At 37.6% G+C, this 20585-nt stretch overlaps 1 protein-coding gene across 4 annotated transcripts in view; it reads right to left on the bottom strand.

Moving 5' to 3' along the window:
* The window catches only part of ITCH (itchy E3 ubiquitin protein ligase), a 107367-nt gene that overhangs the window by 72709 nt on the left and 14073 nt on the right, over positions 1-20585 (bottom strand). For 3 of the 4 annotated variants that reach the window (XM_037043898.1, XM_037043899.1, XM_037043897.1), the window contains one exon: positions 2121-2211. In XM_037043898.1, the coding sequence (XP_036899793.1) occupies positions 2121-2190 (70 nt within the window). In that variant the 5' untranslated portion in view covers positions 2191-2211. Of the gene's footprint in view, positions 1-2120; positions 2212-12855; positions 12877-20585 lie in introns of those variants that run through there. The other variant, XM_037043900.1, reaches the window with a different exon arrangement.

Here is a 20585-nt window from a genome sequence, read left to right as displayed (position 1 = left end):
AGCGTTTCTCTCTCTCACTCTCTCTCCCTTACTCTTTCTCTAAAAGCAATGAACATGTCCTTGGGTGAGGATTTAAATAAATAAATAGATAGATAAAAATAAAAAGCACGTACACTATTGGGTTGGCCAAAAAGTCTGTTTAGTTTTTTTCCATACAATGGTAGTGTTTACTACCATTGCTCTGGTAGTGTTTACTAGTCTTTAACTTCTTTCAAAACAATTCTGTTAGGTTGTATTGTGATAGCTATCTTATCAGTGTGCATTTTTTAAGAAACATCAAAATTAGTGAATTTTTGTGTAGCCATTTTCATATTGAAGATAGAAGAAAATATTCAACATTTCCAGCATATTATACTTTATCATTTCAAGAAAGGTAAAAACACAACTGAAATGCAACAAAATGATTTGTGCACTATGTGGAGAAGGTGCTATGACTGACTAACTGTTCAAAAGTGATTTCGAAGTTTCTTGGGACTACTGACATTTTGGCCAAATAATTCTTTGCTGTGGGGTTATCCTATGTATTAGAAGACATTTAGCAGCACTTCTGGCCTCTGCCAACTAGAAGCCAATAGAAGGAGACAGACATACTCAAAATACCCAAATCAATAAAGTTACTGGTGAAAGTGAATAAAGTCTTTTATTTTATGAAAAAACTAAACAAACTTTTTGGCCAACCCAGTCAGTACTTGTCTAATCTGAAAACCAAAGAATTTTTTAAAAGACTGTTCCAATCAAAGATCTCAACATTAAGCTTTCCTCTCAAAAAGAAAAGCCACAAGAATCTTGGCCCAATTAAATCAGCTACTCAGGCTAACTTGAGGATGGGAAGAGAAGAAACAATTAGAAAGTGACTTTAGCAAAAAAAATATATTTATCTCTCTTGGGGAATCAGATATTTCTTAGGAAAGAGACTCTAGTTAGTGAAGGAATTCCCAAAAATAAATCATAAGATCCTGTTAGCTTAAGAAAGTGATACTTTATATATTTCAATCACTTTTAGGTTTTGAGGTAATAAGGCTGTAATTTTTTAGTTTAATGATTCATAATACATAGGTGGGAAGAGTAAAAACTAAAATAACATACAGAAGATGATAACTGTTCTATAAACAATAAATGCTATTAACTTTAACAGGGAGAGACTGGGATTTTGCTGTGTGATAGAGACACATGCATGTCTGAAGAAAATCCAGTGATTCACCTTGACTAGTACAAATAATTCATATGTATAAAGAACTACAAAGAGATCATATGGATCCAGACCAGTAACTTAGCACAAGCTAAAGAAATTCTATACCATAGTCAAGGAAAAGGCTCTGAGGTTTTCTGAGCAGGCATGCAACATCAGGTGGCGTGTTAAGAATATTAACCTGAAAGTACTATACTTGGTTAGTAGGTTAGAGGAAGAAACTTAGTTAAGCAAAAAGAGCAACAAAAGCATTTAAACATATTTAGACAGATATTTCTCCAAAAAAGATATAAAAATGACCAATAGCTTATGGAAAAGATACTCGACATCATTATCCATCAGAAAAATGCATATCACACCCACACAAGATACCACTTTATACCCACAAAGATGTCTATAATCAAAAAGCAAACAACAAATATAGGCAAAGATGTGGAGAAAGTGAAACCTTCACACAAAGCTGGTAAGAATGTTGAATGATGTGGGATGCTTTGAAAATTTGGAATTCTTCACAATGCTAAATAATGGGTATTATATGATTCAGTAATTCCACTCCTAGGTATATATTTAAGAGAACTAAGAACATACATATTCACAAAAACTTGTACATAAATGTTCATAGCATTATTTACAATAACCCAAAAGTGGAAACAACCCAAACACCTATCAACTGATAAATGTATAGATAAAATGTGGTATGTCCACACACAAAATATTATTTGGCAATAAAAAGAAATGAAACACTAATACACGCTACCCAAGAATACCATGAAATAAAAATGTGATTTTTATGCATGTACACATTTTATTTATTCATTCATAAGGCAAATATTAATTTAGCACTTGATATGAAGCAGTCGCTAAAGATTTTCTTAAGATTTTTTTTATGTTGGGGGGAAAAAGTAAAGTAGTAGGCCTTTTTAAGACTTACCAGTGATCTGAAGTTGTGATTTCATGGTCAGGCTACCCATTGAACCAGGTTGTGATCCACTGTCAGACATACCACCAACAGGATGGCAAACCTGAACATGGCAAAGAAAATACTTATAAACATCAAAAATTCCCATTTAAACAATATATAAATAGTGTTAACCAGGCCATTTCCACATCCCACTGAAGGCCACATAATTGCCAGTGGACTTCAACATTGCTAAGTATAATTTTCAGTTCTAGTATTCATCCTGCCTAGCCTATCAGCAAAAGCGGACATAGTTGATTATTCCTCTTCCCAAGATTTACCTTCTTCCTTTGAGTTTCCAAGGCACCTTCTCTAAGTTTATGTTGTACCTCACTGATTGTTTCTTCTTACTCTCTTGTGACAATTCTTTCTCTTCTCTCCATTCTTTTAATGTTGGAGTAACCTAGGGATCAGTTATTGGTTACCTCTTATTTCTTGATACTCATTTCCTCAAAAATATCATCCAGCCCTGGCTGGTATAGCTCAGTGGATTGAGCGTGGGCCTGAGAACTAAGGAATCGTGGTTTCGATTCCCAGTCAGGGCACATGCCTGGGTTGTAGGCCAGTTCCCAGCGGGGGACACATGATAGGAATATCATTTCTATCCCACACGTCAATCTTCAACTCTAAACAACTTTACTTGGGCATTTAAAGATACACCAGACTTAACATATCCAAAACTAAACTCCTCTTCTCTATAAACTATCTCAGTTGATGGCAACTTCAACATTTCAGATGCTTGGGATAAAACTCTTATATCCTCCTTGAATCCTTTCTTTTATATTTCCCTTCCAACCTGCTAGCAAATTTTGTTGTTTCTGTTTGCAAAATATATCCAGAATCCAACCATTTCTCATTACCGCTAATGAGAGGTAATGTGTTCACAGCTGCCTGACAGCCATCTTTTTCTTAGATTATGTAAAGCTCCTAAATTACTGCAATAACCTAACATTCTACCCTTGTCTAGCCTCAATATTTATTCTCAACACAACCAGGATGACTCTTTTTAAAATACTGAAAACCCATAAAAGGCCTCCCTTTTTATTGAGAGGAAAAGACTAATTCCACACAATGACCTAACAGACCTAATATTACGTGCTTCCCCTACTCCAAACTTCCTGATCTTATATCTGTTTCCTTCTATCCTCCTCCCCTACTCAGGCACCTTACTTCCTTATGATTCCAGCATGCTCTAGCCTTAGGGACCTTTATTCTATTTGATCTGGCAATTTTACAATCTGTTCTACATACCCAGGTCATTTTCTCCTTCCACAGAACATATCACACCTCCTGACATACTAAGTAATTTACTTTATAGTTTATGGGTTTTCATGCTCTTGCCTAGACTATAAAGTCCATGTGAGCAGGGATTTTTTGTTCACTGATGAAACCCAAAAGCCCAAAACAGTACCTGACATACAGCAAATACTTAAATATCTGTTCAATAAAATGAACCAAGAAATGGCTATTGCTGTGAATTTTACATGAAAAAACTGCAACATACCTTCTTCAGTCCCTAATCAGGAAAAAGTTAATCCCCACATAAAAACAGCATACTTGGTATAACAAAGATTTTATTGAGAGTAGGAATACTTGGGCTTGATTTCCTAGCTCAATACTTACTTTATGTTACTGTTTTAGTTATACAACCTCTTGAGGTCCCAGTTTCCTACCAGAAAAATGCAGTAATACCATCTCTAAATCACAGGGTTGTTGTCAAGATTAAATGATTATGTAATTGAGAAAAAAATCATGAACTGTGTTTGAGTTAAACTAAATATGTTTTAATATAAAAATCTGTGCTTGGGCTTTTGGGGACTGGATGAAAATATTAGAAATAGTTTAAGTAGGCCAAGGTAAAGATTAAAGTCAAACAAAATTTAATCAGCACTACTTTCCAGATACTACAAAATAAGTATACAAATACAAAACGGCAAACAATATATCATTAAACTGTAAATACTACCTTAAACTTTATACAAAATCAGATTTAAATAACATTTAAATATAAAACAATTCTGATGTCTTCACATATCTCTCAAAATGAAATGGAACAACAGTTCCTGTTGAAGACTGCTCTGCCTGGTTCTAGGAATTGTATCTCGACTCCCTGTGGGCTAAGGGCCAGCGACGGACGACCTCTGGAATGTGAGCCGAAGAAGACAAAGCTTGTTTCGGGTAGCAAACACTGCCTCAGTTTCCTTTCCCTGCCCCCAAAGCTTGGTCGGAAGTCAATAATGGGTAAGACCCCTCACAGAGGGGGGCAACCTAAGCCAGATTTGATCACTTGGGAGGCCATTATGGAAGGACTGTGGAGGAGGGAGCCTGCAACAAAGAGGGAGCAATGAACTCCACCCACCTCCGGCTTTGACAAAGCCAGAGTCCTCATATTCTCTGGGAGAAGCACTTCCTGGCTCTAATCCCCTTGAGCCTGAATACCTGATGGGGAGGAGTGCAGCTCCTTGCCCTGCTAGAGCGTGTCCTGGGGAAAAATCTGGCATCACAAAGACTTCCTGATAAACCTGTGAAATATGCTCTGCTAAGAGTGCTTTCATTCATATGTTAAGGTAGGGGTTCGAGCAGGAAACCCTAAAACTCTGTTCCTGATAGACTCTGACTCAAACTAAGCCCTCATATTTCTTTGAAATGTTACCTACTGTTTGATCCTTGCTGCCCTGTATTCCTGTGTATTACAATCCAATAAAAGCCCCTGGAGGAGAGGGCTCAAAGCCTTTTCCACCTGAGAAACTGGCCACTGCTCACGGCCTTTTTCCTCTGGGAAAATGGCCACCTCTCCTCCCCAAGCAGATCACATCATGTCTCAGTCATGTCTACTCTCATCTGTGGTGGCTGGGGGGACTTTGCGAGGAAAGTCACCCCCACAAGTTCCTACTGAAATGAACTCTAGAAAATTAGTGTTTTATTCCTTGATCTACACATGAAAACACTCAAAGATAAAATTGTGGCCCTATTACAGTGACTAAGCTCATACCTTGGTCTGGTATATATATTCTTCAGCTTCTTTGTTTGTTTAACCTGTCCCATTTCAGAGGTTTTATAAGTTACAATTTACTAAAAGAGACCTTTTATTTTAAATAAGAAAGGCATACACCATAACTAAAGTCATTAGTAGTCAAATGAGATGTTAACAGGTAAGTTTTAACAATGCAATGCATAGGATATTCTTCTAATTCAAAGTGCCTGTTACAGAAAGGACCCTCAAAGATGACATTACCACATTCTATATAGTTATGAACCTCTCCTCAATACTCAAAGGCTATTTGCCACAGAACTATAACATTAAGAGATCCAAGATGGGAGAGGAGTAAGTGGAAGCTATAACTAAATTGTAGGGAAATCATTCTGAATAACCAACTGAACACTAGCTAGAGAGACAATTTATAATCAAGGACAGACAGAAGAAACCACTTCAGCACAACGAGACTGGTAGGGAGTGTGGAGGTGGTGCACGAGGGCTGGGTGGGCTCCCAACAGGCAGTAACTGAAGTTCTGGTGAGATATTTCAACAGCTGGGGGTTCCACCTAAGAAGTGTGGAGTCTAAATCTCCAGCTGGACCCCCCATCCTATAGTAGCAGAGCCAAAAAGGAACCCAGATACCACTCAGTTGTGAAAAACAGCAGGTTTCTGTCTTGCCAGGAGACAGCTGGAGACTCAAAAGAACCTCTAAAAGGGCCAGTGCACAAAATTTGGTTTGTAGCCACTTACCCTGGGCTATGGCAGAGAGAGGGCAGAATGTACTACAGATGCTTGAGGGGAGTCTGGGGTTGGTGTTTCCAGGGAAAAAATTGAAGGAACAGCTGCCAGGATTCCTGTGCTGAGTCATTCCCTATACAGCAGAAGCCATCTTTGTCAGCCAGACTACTCTTCTCCAAGTGGCATCAGCCTGAGGGGAAGCAAGAGCCCACCCTGTAGGAATGACTCTGTCCCACCCTGTGGAGCTTAAGCCAGGCTGCTGATTACAGCTTGAGGCTGTATCACTAATCACCTATAACAACTAAGGTGGAAAATACAAAGAAACAGACCCCAAATGAAAGAACAAGAGAATTCCCCAGAAGAACTAGATGAAATGGAGGCAAGTAATTTACCAGATTGAGAGCTCACAGTAATAATTATAAGGATATTCAACAGCAGGAAAAAAGACATAGAAACCATTAAAAAGTCAGAAATAAAAACAATACAATATATGAAATAAGTAATGGCCCTGGCTTGTGTGGCTCAGTAGGTTGACTACCAGCCTGCTAACCAAAGGGTCACCAGTTCGATTCCCAGGCAGGGCATATGCCTGGATTGAGGGCCACTCCAGCTGGAGGCATACAAGAGGCAACTACACACTAATGTTTCTCTACCTCTTTTTCTTCCTCCCTTTTTCTAAATATAAAAATCTTTTTTAAAAAATGAAATAAATAATACACCATGATCAAGTGGGATTTATTCCAGAAATGCTAGGTTGGTACAGCATTTGCAAATCAATAATGTGATTCACCACATAAACAAAATGAAGGATAAAAACCACATAAATGTATCAATAGATGCAGAAAAAGCATTTGCTAAAATCCAGCACCCATATATGATTAAAACTCTCAGTGCAGTGGGATTAGCAGGAACATATCTAAACATAATAAAAGCCACATATGACAAGCCCACTGCCAGCATCACATTCAATGAGCAAAAACTATAACCCCTTAAGATTGGGAAGAAGACAGGGATTCCACTTTTACCTCTCTTACTCAACATAGTACTGGAAGTCTTAGCCACAGCAATCAGGCAAGAAGAAATAAAAGGCATCCAAATTGAAAGGAAAGAAGTAAAACTGTCTTTATTTGCAGATGACACAATACTGTACACAGAAAATCCCGAAGATTCCACCAAGAAACTACTAGAACTGATAAATGAATTCAGCAAAGTAGCAGGATACAAAATTAATATCCAGAAATCACTTGTTTTTATATGACAACAAGCTAACAGAAAGGGAAATTAAGAAAATAATCCCATTCACAGTTGCTACAAAAAGAATAAAATATCTAGGAATAAACCTAACCAATGATGTAAAAGACGTGTACTCAGAAAATTATAAGACACTGAAGAAAGAAACAGAAGATACAAGTGGAAGCACATATCATGTTCATGAATAGGAAGACTTAACATCATTAAAAGGTCCATACTACCCAAGGCAATCTATAAATTCAATGCAATTCCTACCAAGGGTCCAATGACGTCTTTCAGAGAACCAGAATTAATTATTTCAAAAATTTATATGGAACCACAAAATCCCCCCCATAACAACAGCAATCCTAAAAAGAATAAAGTTTGAGGAATCATGCTATCTAATATCAAACTATACTATAAGGCCACAGTAATCAAAACTGCATGGTACTGGCATAAAAACAGACACACAGATAAATGGAACAAAACAGAGAGCCCAGAAATAAACCCAAATGTTTATGGTCAATTAATATTTGAAAGAATAAGCAAGTGCATACAGTGGGAGAAAGATAGTTTATTCAATAAATGGTGTTGAGAAAATTGAATAGATATGTGGAGAAAAATGAAATTACACCACCTTCTTATACCATACACAAGAATAAATTCAAAATGGATCAAAGACTTAAATGTTAGACCTAAAACCATGAAAGTTAGAGAAGAAAACATAGACAACAAAATCTCAGACATTGCTCTAGCAGTATTTTATTGGATACATCTATGCAGGGAAGAGAACAAAAGAAAAAATAAACAAATGGTACTACTAAAACTAAAAAGGTTTTGCACAGCAAAGTAAATCATTAACAAAATAAAAAAACAATCCACAAAGTAGGAGAACAAACAAATATGCTAGTGTAACGGATAAGGGGTTGATATCCAAAATTCCTTAAGTATCTACAAAACTCAACAACAAAAAAACCCCAACAACCTAATTAAAAAATAGGCAAAGGACCTGAATAGCCACTTCTCCAAAGGACATACAGATGGCCAACAGACATATGAAAAGATGCTCAATGTCACTACTCATCAGAGAAATGCAAATTAAAACCACAAAAGAACTTATATGTACTATCCATGGACATGAACTAAAGGGGGGGAATGTGAGTGGGAGGGGTTGTACAGGGCAGAGGGGAATATATGGGGGAAAATGAGACAACTGTAATAACATAATCAATAAAATATATTTTTAAAAAAAAATAAATAAAACTTTCATATTCTGTTCAAAACACACACACGCACACACATGCACACATGCACACACAATGTCCAGCTCTGGCCCATGTCGCTCAGTTGGACAGAGCATCGTCCTGTGCACAGGAAGTTCACAGATTCAATTCCCAGTCGGGGCACATACCTAGGTTTCAGGTTCTGTCCCCAGTCTCCAGTCAGGGCATGAATGGGAGGCAACCAATCAATGTTTTTTTCTCCCTCAAATCAATAAAATGTATCCTCCCGTGAGTAATGAAAAACAAACAAAAAGCACTATATCCACATAAAATCTGTACAAAAATGTTTACAGTAGCTCAACAGGTAAACCATAAACTGTGGTACAATCATATACTAGAATTTACTCAGCAATAAAAAGAAAAAAGTACTGATACATACAAAAATCTGAATGAATCTCCAAAGTAACACGCTGTGTCTGAGTGAAACCCAATCTCAAAAAGGTACATGTTTTCTGCTTATGTGGCAGTTTCCAAAAGAGAGAACAAATCTGTAGCTACCAAAGGTTAAGAGTAGAGGGTGGGTATGTCTACAAAAAAGCAGTACAAGGAAAGTTTTTGGTGTAATGGAACTGTTCTGCATGCTGGTTGTAATGCTGGTTTTAAGAATCTATACGTGAGCCCTGGCTGGTGCAGCTCAGTGGATGGAGCGCAGGCCTGCGAACCAGAGGATCGTGGTTCGATTCCCAGTCAGGGCACATGCCTGGGTTGCAGGCCAGTTCCCAGAAGGGGGCACATGAGAGGCAACCCTACATTGATATTTCTCTCCCTCTCTCCTTTCCCTCTAAAGATAAATAAATAAAATCTTTTTTTAATAATTCATTTGTTTAAATATAAATAAAAAGTATTGTTATATCATATAAAAAGATCAAAGGAAGAAAAAACACAAAAATCAGGTTAGGTGCTATGGGGACATTAGAGAAATAGTAAAAGAGAATTAAAAATAAGCACAAGTTAGGTATAATGGCATTGTAAATTATTCTACCTCCTGAATAGTGTGGCAAAGTCACGGGTTTTGATGTTATACTTTAAAATTTTTATATATATTCCTTTTCAATATATCATAACAAATAATAAGAGTTTTTCAAATATAAAAAATTAAGTAGAATGTTCTGGGAAATTCCATAAAGCCAATCACACACACAAAAAACACACTTGAATTATATGGAGATAAATCAACAGTGAAAACCTTGTGCACAGGAGAGGAACTCTCTACAATGAGAGAAATTCAAAAGAAATTTTTTAAATAATGAAAATGTTCAGAATCTGAGCTGTCCAATAATCAGTAGTACCCCATAATCAAATGTAGTGATTATGTAGTACCCCATAATCAAATGTAATAACTAAGCATATAAAATAGGGCTAGGCAGCTGAAAAATATAATTTTTTCAATGATGTTGTAATATTTATTTTTATTTTTTTAATATATTTTATTGATTATACCATTACAGTTGTTTTATTCCCCCCCTTCATTCCCCTCCACCTGCACACTCCCTCCCCCACCATTCTCCCCCACTTAGTTTATAACCACGTGTCTCAAGTTCTTTAGATTCTATATTTCCCCCACTATTCTTGCCCTCCCGCCTGTCTATTTTCTACCTACCCTCTATGCTATTTTCTGTACCTTCTCCCCCCTTCTCCTCCTCCCACTCCCCTCTTGCTAACCCTCCATGTGTTCTTCATTTCTATGGTTCCACTCCTGATCTAGCTGTCCTCTTGCTTTGCTTTTGTTTTAGGTGTGGTTGTTAATAACTGTGAATTTGCTGTCCTTTCACTGTTCATATTTTTCATCTTCTTTTTCTTAAATAAGTCCCTTTAGCATTTCATATAATAAGGGCTTGGTGATGATGAACTCCTTGAACTTGACCTTATTTGAGAAGCACTTTATATGCCTTTCCATTCTAAATGAAAGTTTTGCTGGATAAAGCAATCTTGGCTGTAGGTGTTTGGATTTCATGACTTGGAATACTTCTTTCCAGCCCCTTCTTGCCTATAAGGTCTCTTTTCAGAAATCCGCTGACAGTCTGATGGGAACTCCTTTGCAGGTGACTGTCCCCTTATCCCTTGCTGCTTCTAGGATTCTCTCCTTCATTTTAGTCTTGGCTAATGTAATGATGATGTGCCTTGGTGTGTTCCTTCTTGGGTCCAACTTCTTTGGCACTCTCTGAGCTTCCTGGATTTCCTGGAAGTCTATTTCCTTTGCCAGACTGAGGAAGTTCTCCTTTATTATTTGTTCAAATAAGTGTTCCACTCATGGCCGTTTCTTTTCCCCTTCTGGTACCCCTATAATCCAGATGTTGGAGCGTTTAAAGATGTCCTGGAGGTTCCTAAGCCTCTCCTCATTTTTTTGAATTCTTGTTTCTTCATTCCTTTCTGGTGGGATGTTTTGTTCTTCCTTCTGGTCCATTCCATTGATTTGAGTCCCAGTTTCCTTTCCATCACTATTGGTTTCCTGGACATCTCCCTTCATTTCAATTAGTTTAGCCTTCATATGTTCCTCTAATTTGTGAATATAATCAACCAGTTCTGTGAGCATCCTGATAAACAGTGTCTTGAATTGTGCTTCTGAGAGGCTGACAATTTCTCGGTCGCTGAGAGTTATTGGCTCTGGGACTTTGTGCCATCCTTTGGGCTGTTCTTCTTGTGCCATCCTTTGGGCTGTTCGTGCCTGTTAAGTAGCAGGATCGGAGCCCTAGGTGTTCACCAGAGCAGGGCAACTCAGTCGCTGGGTTGTGACGCTGTATGTGGGGGCGGGGTCAAAGAGGAACAATGGTGTCCCGTCTGCCGCCTCCCCCACAGGTGCAGCAGCTGCCACTGTTACCGTGGCCCTCGAGTTTCGTACCACTGCACGCGAGTGTGCCACCGCCATCAGCCCTCGCCCCCTGGGGCCTGCGCGGTCTGTCTCACTGTGCGCGAATGTGTGACCGAGGTCAGTCTGCCCCACACTCTGACTGGGTCCGGGCCACTTGCACACCTGGGTCGGGGAATCTGTCCTGCCCGACCCTGTTCCGCTGCTGGCTCCGCCCCTCTTACTGTCCCGGCTGAACGGTTCGTTGTTGTCGGATTTCTGTATAGTTCAATTTTCTGTTCTTTGGCTGTGTCTTTGTTCCCCAAACCTTTGTTGTATTCAAACTTGGTTGTGGGACAAGACACAGTGTTTCCACCTATGCCTCCATGTTGGCGGAAGTCCCTTCTCTGGCCGTTCCGCCTGAACAGACTTCCCTCCCAAATAAATAAAATTAAAAAAAAATATATGTACATGTATGGCCCTAGCTGGTGTAGCTCAGTGGATTGAGCACGGGCCTGTGCATCAGAGGATCGTGGTTCGATTCCCAGTCAGGGCACATGCCTGGGTTGTAGGCCAGTTTCCATCAGGGGACACATGAGAGGCAATCATACATTGGTCTCTCCCTCTCTCCTTCCTTTCCCCTCTAAAGATAAATAAAATCTTTTTTAAAAAAGAATCTATACATATATTAAAATTTATGCAACTGTATGTCAAAAAAAGCCAATTTTATTATACAGTAATTTTTAAAGTTAACATTTAAAATATTTTTAAAAGCTACATACCCATGTATTAATATGGGTTGAATAGTGTCTCCCCCCAAATTTAAGTCTACCTGGAACCTCTGAATGTGACCTTATTTGGCCTTATAAGGCTTTGCAGATGTAGTCAATTTAGGATAAGGTCCAACTACACTAGGGTGGAACCTAATTCAGTGACTGATATCCTTATAAGAAAATTTGAACACAGAAACATGTACACAGAGACATGTAAAAATGACGTGATAACATACAGGTAGAATACCACTTGAAAATGGAGGCAGACTGGAGAGATACGTACAGAAGGTAAGGAATGCCCATGATTACAGACAACCATCAGAAACTAGTATAGTCATGAAACAGATTCTCCCTCTCAGAGTTTCCAATGCTGCAGACACCTTATTTTGGCCATATGGACACCTAAACTATGAGACAATAAAGATGTTATATATTTTTTAAACTACCTAGCCTTGACTAGTGTGGCTCAGTTGACAGGGTGTCATTCTGCAAAGGAAAAGGTTACTGGTTTGATTCCAGTCAGGGCACATGCCTGGATTTTGAGTTCAGTCCCCAGTCAGGACATGTACAAGAGGCAACCGATCAATAGTTCTCTCTCCCTCTTCCCCTCTCTAAAAATAAATAAATAAAATCTTAAAAAAGAAAAGAAGGTACCTTGGTTGTAGTAATCTGTTACAGTAGTACTAGGAAACTAATATATCCAATGACCCTATTTATGACACTCTGGAAAAGACCGAGTTATTGGGAAAAATATGTATCAGTGATTCTTAGGGGGTAGGACTAGAAAGAGATGAATAACTGCAAAGGAGCACAAGTAAAGTGTTTATCAAAATTCAAAGATGTGTATACTTGAAAAAAATTAATTTTATTATGTATAAATTATATCTCAATAAACTTGACCCAAAAAAAAGTATTCTCTGACCTGGCCAGGTAGTTCAGTTGGTTAGAGCATTGTCCCAATATGCCAAGGTTGCAAGTTGGATCCGAAGTCAGGGCACAAAGACTCAACCAATGAGTGCATAGATGGGTGGCACAACAAATCTCTTTCCCTCCCTTCCCCTGCTTCCTCTCTCACTCTAAAATCAATAAAATATTTTTTTAAAATGCATTCCCAATGTGAATGACCAAAAAAAATGCTCTTAATCTAGTTTCTACAACAAAAAGAAAACTTAGTTTCCTTATCTTGAGGAGACCCATTTCTAGCTCCTCCTTTCTACCTCCACAGCTCACTGTTAGATTAACCTTTCTTTCCTAATGTCCCTTTCATCTTACAATCTATCCTACTTTCACTTTTTAAAAAATATTTAATTTATTTACTTTTAGAGAGAGGGGATGGGAAGGAGAAAGAGTGGGAGAGAAACATCAATGTGTGGCCGCCTCTCATGTGTCCCCTACTGGGGACCTGGCCTGCAACCCAGGCATGTGCCCCGACCGGGAACCGAACCAGCAACTCTTTGCTTCACAGGCCCGTGCTCAATCCACTGAGCCACACCAGCTAGGGCTACTTTCACTTTTTTTACCATCCTCCTAACACTCAAATTTATTTTATTTATAAAAAATAAATTTGTTTGACCCAGCAATTCCACTGCTAGGATTGTATCCTAAGAACCCTAAAACACCAATCCCAAAGAACCTATGCACCCCAATGTTCATAGCAGCACAATTTACAACAGCCAAGAGTTGGAAGCAACCTAGGTGCCCATCAGTAAATGAATGGGTCAAAAAACTATGGTACATATACACAATGGAATTTTATGCTGCAGAAAGAAAGAAGGAGCTCCTACCTTTTGCAACATCATGGATGGAACTGGAAAGCATTATGCTGAGTGAAATAAGCCAGGTGTTGAAGGACAAATACCATATGATCTCACCTTTAACAGGAAGCTAAACAACAAAACAAACAAGCAAGCAAAATATAACCAAAGACACTGAAATAGAGAACAGGCTGACAGTGACCAGAGGGGAGAGGGGAGGGAATTTCAGGGGAAATAAGGGAGGGATTTAGAGAAACCTATATAAAGGATACATGGACAACAACTGAGGAGGGTGGAAATGGGAGGGAGGGGGGAGGATGGGGGGTAGGATGGGATGGGAGTAATAGACAGAAAACTGTACTTGAAAAATAATTAAATTAAAAAATTGGAGAAAAAAAGAAAAAAATAATAAATTTGTTTATTGAGGGCAAGAGAATGAAAGTAATATAAAAATCAAAACCTATCTATAGTTTTAGTTGACTTTTCTTTCTCTTGTCAAATGGGGGTGGGATTTTATTTGTACATTTTTTCTAAGGGTCCCAATCTGCTCATGAAAACTTTATACAGGGGGAGGCTGTGGGGCAGAAATTCCTTAAGCAACCAATTTGGAGAACTCTTTATTAGGGCAGAAATAGCTGCTCAGTGCTACCTACTTCTTTTCCTAATACAAAATAGTCACGGCATGCAATGGGGAGCCCAGTAATTAGTGAAAAGAAGCTCTAGAAGCCCACTCTGCCCTCTCGGCACTGGTCCACATCTTTCATTATTTTGTCTGCAGCCAGAGGGTCTTTTTGATCTTCCAAAAATCCAGGGAATTCCTTTTCCACCAGTACTCTGTAACGTAGCCTTTATCCCTAGCAAATCTGTAAAACGTAAACAGCATGATTTCCATGGCATGTTGCATTTGAGACAGCATTTTGGTGAGGTCTTGGCCAGAGACTCAGCAGGATCACTCTGCTGGCCAGGACGTGTGGCCAACACTCAATTTTTAAAGCCATTTCAACTTTGCCTCCATCTACAGCTTTAAAATTCATAACAAAGACCGAGGTAAATGCCTGTACATGAACTTCCTATGGAAATAACTGATTTTTAAAGGGATTTTTAAAAAAGTTTTCACAATCAAGTACAGTGGTATGGTTTACTAGGTATTTCCACCTAATAAACCATTTTGACTCGAACCAATGAAGGTATCAGTTTGAATCTAAGATCAGATATAATGTTAAAATGATCTATTACCTTATTAGCCTGTAGGTTACAAAGGAACAAAACAGAGTCAATTCTTTACAGTTTTATATAATCTGAGTAATGTTTACTATCACACTATAAAAACATGACAGACAGAAAATGTAGAAAAAATGTGCTAAACCATTGCCAGAGGTAAAAACTAGTCTTAACGTCTTCCTGACAGGCAGTGGAGAGAAAAATATGAAAAGAGAGACATATTTCAAAAGATTATTTCAATAACATCTTGACCCATAAGCAACAAAGAAGCAAACACATTTCTGGCCTTATTTTAAAAATATGTATCCTATTTATAAATTATTAGATAGAATATTATGAAATTTACTTGGTATATTTTCAGAAATGCATCTCTAAGAATCAGTTATTTTTATAGGCCACATCTATTCTGACCTAGAACACCTTTCAATAATTTAATAAGGCCTATATTGCCTTAAAAGCCACCAAAAAGACATTTCAGGTAACATAAAAAACTGATGAGAAAAACTGGTTATTGAAACAGAAAGTACAAAGTTCAGAGCTCAAGTACATAGTGGTATTCAAAGAGCTAAAACCTAATGAAGTCAAACCCTCAAACAGCCTTATTAAAATACAGAAGCATAAATGGTAACTGTAAATACTGAGTAGTCTCCCTTGAATAGGACTAGTCAACCGTGTACCCAAACTACGACTCAAGTGAGAGTAATGTATCAAAGGACCTGTTTTGAAAATCTGTCATCATTCACCAGTCACTGCTGTGAAGAGTGGATCCAGCTTCAATCAATCCACTTGAAAGTGAAACCACAAAGTTAATGATGGTTCTTGTGTATGCAACTAGTAGCCACCAATATCCAGTGGGGTTGAAAACTAGACTCTGTTCCCTAAGGTCACAGTAACAGAGACTGACTACAAGGAACAATGGTTTCAGATCCTGTTCTCTACTAGTGACAGCAAAGGAGCTGACCTTGGTATATGGGGTTGCTGAAGGTATCATCACAGAGAGGTATCATCAAAGAGTTCTTTGGGTTGGGGTAGAAAGTAAATACTCATTTCCATAACTTAATTTCTCAACAAAAGAGAGGGGAACGAACTCAAACCCACACATGAAAAGTTGGTTTCCTATTTACTGGAAAAAGTTACCTTAACAGGGAGGCAGGATATAGACCATCCTCTCTCCCCCACAACAGTGACACCTTGGCTCTGAACATCACATGTCATTCATTGAAAGATCCTTTCCCACTTTCCAACCAAGTGTGTCAGCATGGATTTGTGAAGAATATCCATAGAGATGATTATCTTATTCAAAGAGAAAAACAGGAAGGTACAACTTTCAAAGTTCAACAGTATGACAACAAAGTTTAAGGAAACTGGCACCAGAACTGAACTTTTAGCATTCATTTGCTGGTTTGAACTCTGTACCCAGTATTCCAGAAGTCAATTTTTTCTGTTCTCCCAAATGGCTTTCCAACAAACATTTTAACATTAACTACTGTTACAAGTTGTTTCCCAGCTTTCATTACTTACTGCTAGAGTTTAAAGGATTTGACATGCCACAATAAATATAACTACTGTTGTGCTACTACAAATATTGCTCTTTTGTGTAATAATATACCACATTACATGTAAAGTTTATTTCCTGACTCCTAAAACATTCTTGTTTCTGACCATCTCTCAATATCCATGAGTTCTCAAAATATAAAACCCTGATGTCCTCTATCCCCAATCTTCCAGCAAGCCTTCTCATATAATTTCTAAACACTTAAGAACTAGCAAGTAAATTTGGTGTCAATACTAGTAAGTTACTGAGTAACCTATGCACACTTTAGAAACAAATGTATGCATTTTTACTAAAAGGAGTTTAAAAAATTGTTATTCAGATAGTATTTAAAACCAGAAAAAAAAAAAACCCTGGCTGGTGTGGCTCAGTGGATTAAGCACAGGCCTGAGAACCAAAGGGGTACAGGTATGATTCCCCATCAAGGCACACACCTGGGTTGCAGGCCAGGTCCCCAGTGAAGGACACCTGAGAGGCAGCCACACATTGATGTTTCTCTCCCTTCCTTTCTCCCTCTTAAAAAAAAAGAAAAGAAAACAGGAAAAAAATCAAAGAGAGAGTAATTTACACTAAGCCTTAAATACTGGGGGGAGAAAAGATGGGATAAATTACCACTTACCTATTAAGAAACAAATAGGATTATGAAAGCAGAGTCAACTTTACACTCCAAAAAAAAATTGGGTCTACATACTTTCCCCTTACTATTTATTTTATTCCAAGACTACCTCCTCTACTTTGACTGAATCTAAAAAGGAACTGAATAAAAATATTATTCCAAAGAGGGCAACATACCACACACATCCTTTTTGTTCTCACAGGTAAACAAATTGAAATCAAGGAAAGTTAAATGGATTGCCTAATTAGACAAAGAATTCCTTTTTTAAAACATTTTATTTATTTATTTTTTAGAGATAGGGCAAGGGAGAGAAAGAGAGAGGGAGAGAGAAACACTGATGTACGAGAGAAGGTTGCCTCTTGCATAGCCCTAATGGGGGACCTGGCCGGCAACCCAGATCGCTGTGAACCAGCGATCTTTTGGTTCACAGGCCAGAACTCAATCCACTGGGCCACATCAGCCAGGGCTAGGCAAAGATGTTGTTACATGTAATACCAAAAGTACCATCCACAAAACAAAAAAAAAATTGAGAAATTAAGCCTTGTCAAAATTAGGAACTTTTACTCTTCAAAAGACACTATTAAAGGGGGGAAAAACTGGAACAACTATAATAGCATAAACAATAAAATATAATTTTAAAAAAAGACAAGCAAAAGGCTGGGAAAATATATTTTGTAAGTCATATATCCGATAAAGGATATATATCCAGAATTCATACCTCCCCTACAAAAACCCCTTACAACTCAAAAATAAGGCAAACAACCCAATCAAAATGGACCATTCGAGGTCAGAACATAAGCTATGCCAAAAAAACTGAGATCTCTAGCCTTGCTCAGTGTTAATTTCATGATTTAAAACCATGGTTCCATAAAAGAGCCAAAAAATATAAAAGAGAAACAATAAAAAAACACTTATTGCTATATTTGAACTTATTCGGTTTAGTCCTTTTCAAATTTATTAAAGTATGTTGAGTCTAGGATTACTCCAACTCTCTCTTGACAAAGACAAAACCCTAACAAATACCACAGTCTCAAGACTTCTCATCATCGCATAATAAAATCACGTTAAAAAGTGAATCACTGATATGACTGAAACAGATTTTTCCCCTCAGAATTATGAAGGGTAAAACCCTTGTTTGAATTCCTCAGGGTGACTTGTATTTTCTTAGGGAAACAGTAACAACAGCAAGAAATCAAATTTCTTTTAATAAGATCGTATATTTTCCTTCTCTAAAGTAAAATTTAAATGACACAGGGACACTTCCTTGTGCAAAGGCTTAATCCTTTATAAATGGTTACCCCACCAAGTAAATGGTTAAAAGTGAAATACAGAGAAATTCAAAACTTAAAAAAATGTAATGAAGGTCTTGCCCCAACCAACCTTCACTTGTAACCTCTCGTCATCAAACATTTACCAAAGGACTATATATAGAGAATGGTTCCAGGGGCTTTGTCAACAATAGGGAAGGAGAAGGACCAGCAGTAGAATCAGACACAGAAAAGATATAGACAGCAGCCTGGAAAATTATTAAGATGTCAAAAAAACAAACAAAACAATTTAAAAAATGGGCAAAAAGCCCAAGCCAGATAGCTAAATTGTTGGAGCATCTCCCAATACACCAAGGTTGCAATTCAGTTCTGGTGAGGGCACATTCAAGAGGCAATCAATGAGTGCATGAATAAGTGGAACAGCAAACTGGTGTTTCTCTCTCTCTCTCTTTCTCTGACTCTCCCTCCGTTTCTCTCGATTAAAAAAATCAATAAATTTTTAAAATTTACATAAAAATAAAAAATGGCAAAGGACTTAAGTAGACATTTCTCTGAAGATACAAATGGTAAAAAGAACATAAGAAGTGCTCAACAGAAAAATGTAAAGGAAAACCACAGTGAGATATCACGTCGCCCATTAGGAGGACTTACTAACAAAGAAATAGAAGACAACAATGTTGACATGGGTGTGGAAAATGGAAAATCTTGTGCACTGCTGGTAGAAACGTAAAATGGTACAGCTGCTGTGGAAAACTATGTATGGTGGTTGCTCAAAAAATTAAACCTGCATTACTACATTATCTAGCAATTCCACTTTTAGGAATACACCTAAATGAGTTAAAAAGGACATAAGATATTTGTATACCCACATTCCTAGCATCATTATTCAAAAAATGGCCATAAATGGAAATAATCCAAATGTCAATCAACAGATGAATGGGCAAACAAAATGTGGCATATACATAAAATGGAATAATATTCAGGCTTAAAAATAAATGAAATTCTGATACATGCTACAAAAATGTTCTTGAAGACATTACATTAAGTGAAATAAGCCAGACCCGAAGGAAAATCATTGTATGATTCCACTTACATTTGGTATCTCAAATAGCAGCATTCTATATAGAGAAAAAAGTAGCACAGTAGCTACCAGCAACTAGGGTAGGAGGTTGTGAGTTACTGTTTAATGGTAACAGTTTCGGTTTGGAATGATAAAAAAGTTCTGGAAATGCATAGTGGTAAAAAACAATGTGAATATATTTAATTTTACTGAACCAAACACTTAAAAATGGTTAAAATAGTAAATTTTATGAATGTATATTTTACCACAATAAGAAACAAACAAAATAATAATCAGGACAGATAAGTTCACCATTTTCTTTGTCCCTTAGAAATGAAAACATCAATTCATATGGTTTATGTACTGAATCTTCATTCCCTCATGAAAGCCTGGCAAAATGAAGTAAAGGAATTAAAAAGTATAAACCCTTAGGGCACAGACAAAGGGGGAGGAGATGACTACAGTTAAATGTTGGCAACATTCTGGACAATGAAAAGGAATAGTAGTTATATTCTGCACATTTCAATATACATAAAATATAGTTTTTAATTAAGACCTATAGTAAATATCTTTCCTCCAAAAAATTCAAGAACAAAAAAAGTCTGGGATTTCCCTTTAACTACTGACATCTCGCAGAAGCAAATGCAGCTAATTCCTCTCGATGTCCCCATGTTTCTTTCCTTCCCACTTCCAAAGCAGATTTAGAATTAAATGAACCACCTGAAAATCCCTTTTAATGTTCAAGACAAATGAACTCCAAAAACTAGGTTAGGCAGTGACTCAAAAAAAAGAAGCAAAAACAAAAACAAATCCCTTCCCTTTAAATGAAATTTAGCTCAATTTTACACTATTGTTACATCTCTATAATGACAACAATTTTGTGTACTTTTCAGAGGCTCAGTTTAGTACTCTTATTCGTCAATGAGGGAAATGTTACTGTATCTCAAATATTCTTTTATTTTATTTTTCTTACATTTTATTTCTTTATTGTTTTAAAAGATTTTATTCATTTACCTTTAGAGGGAAAGGGAAGGAGAGAAGGAGAGAAATATCAATGTGTGGTTGCCTCTCGTGGGTCCCCTGCTGGGAACTGGCCTGCAACCCAGGCATGTGCCCTAACTGGGAATCGAACCATGATCCGCTGATGCACAGGCCCATGCTCAATCCACTGAGCTACACCA

Source organism: Sturnira hondurensis, unplaced genomic scaffold, assembly GCF_014824575.4.
Source record: "Sturnira hondurensis isolate 20B ecotype Veracruz unplaced genomic scaffold, ASM1482457v3 Scaffold0004136, whole genome shotgun sequence".
Lineage (NCBI taxonomy): Eukaryota > Metazoa > Chordata > Mammalia > Chiroptera > Phyllostomidae > Sturnira > Sturnira hondurensis.
The sequence above is the reverse complement of the archived record's forward strand: the minus strand, read 5'-3'. Positions and strand labels throughout refer to the sequence as shown.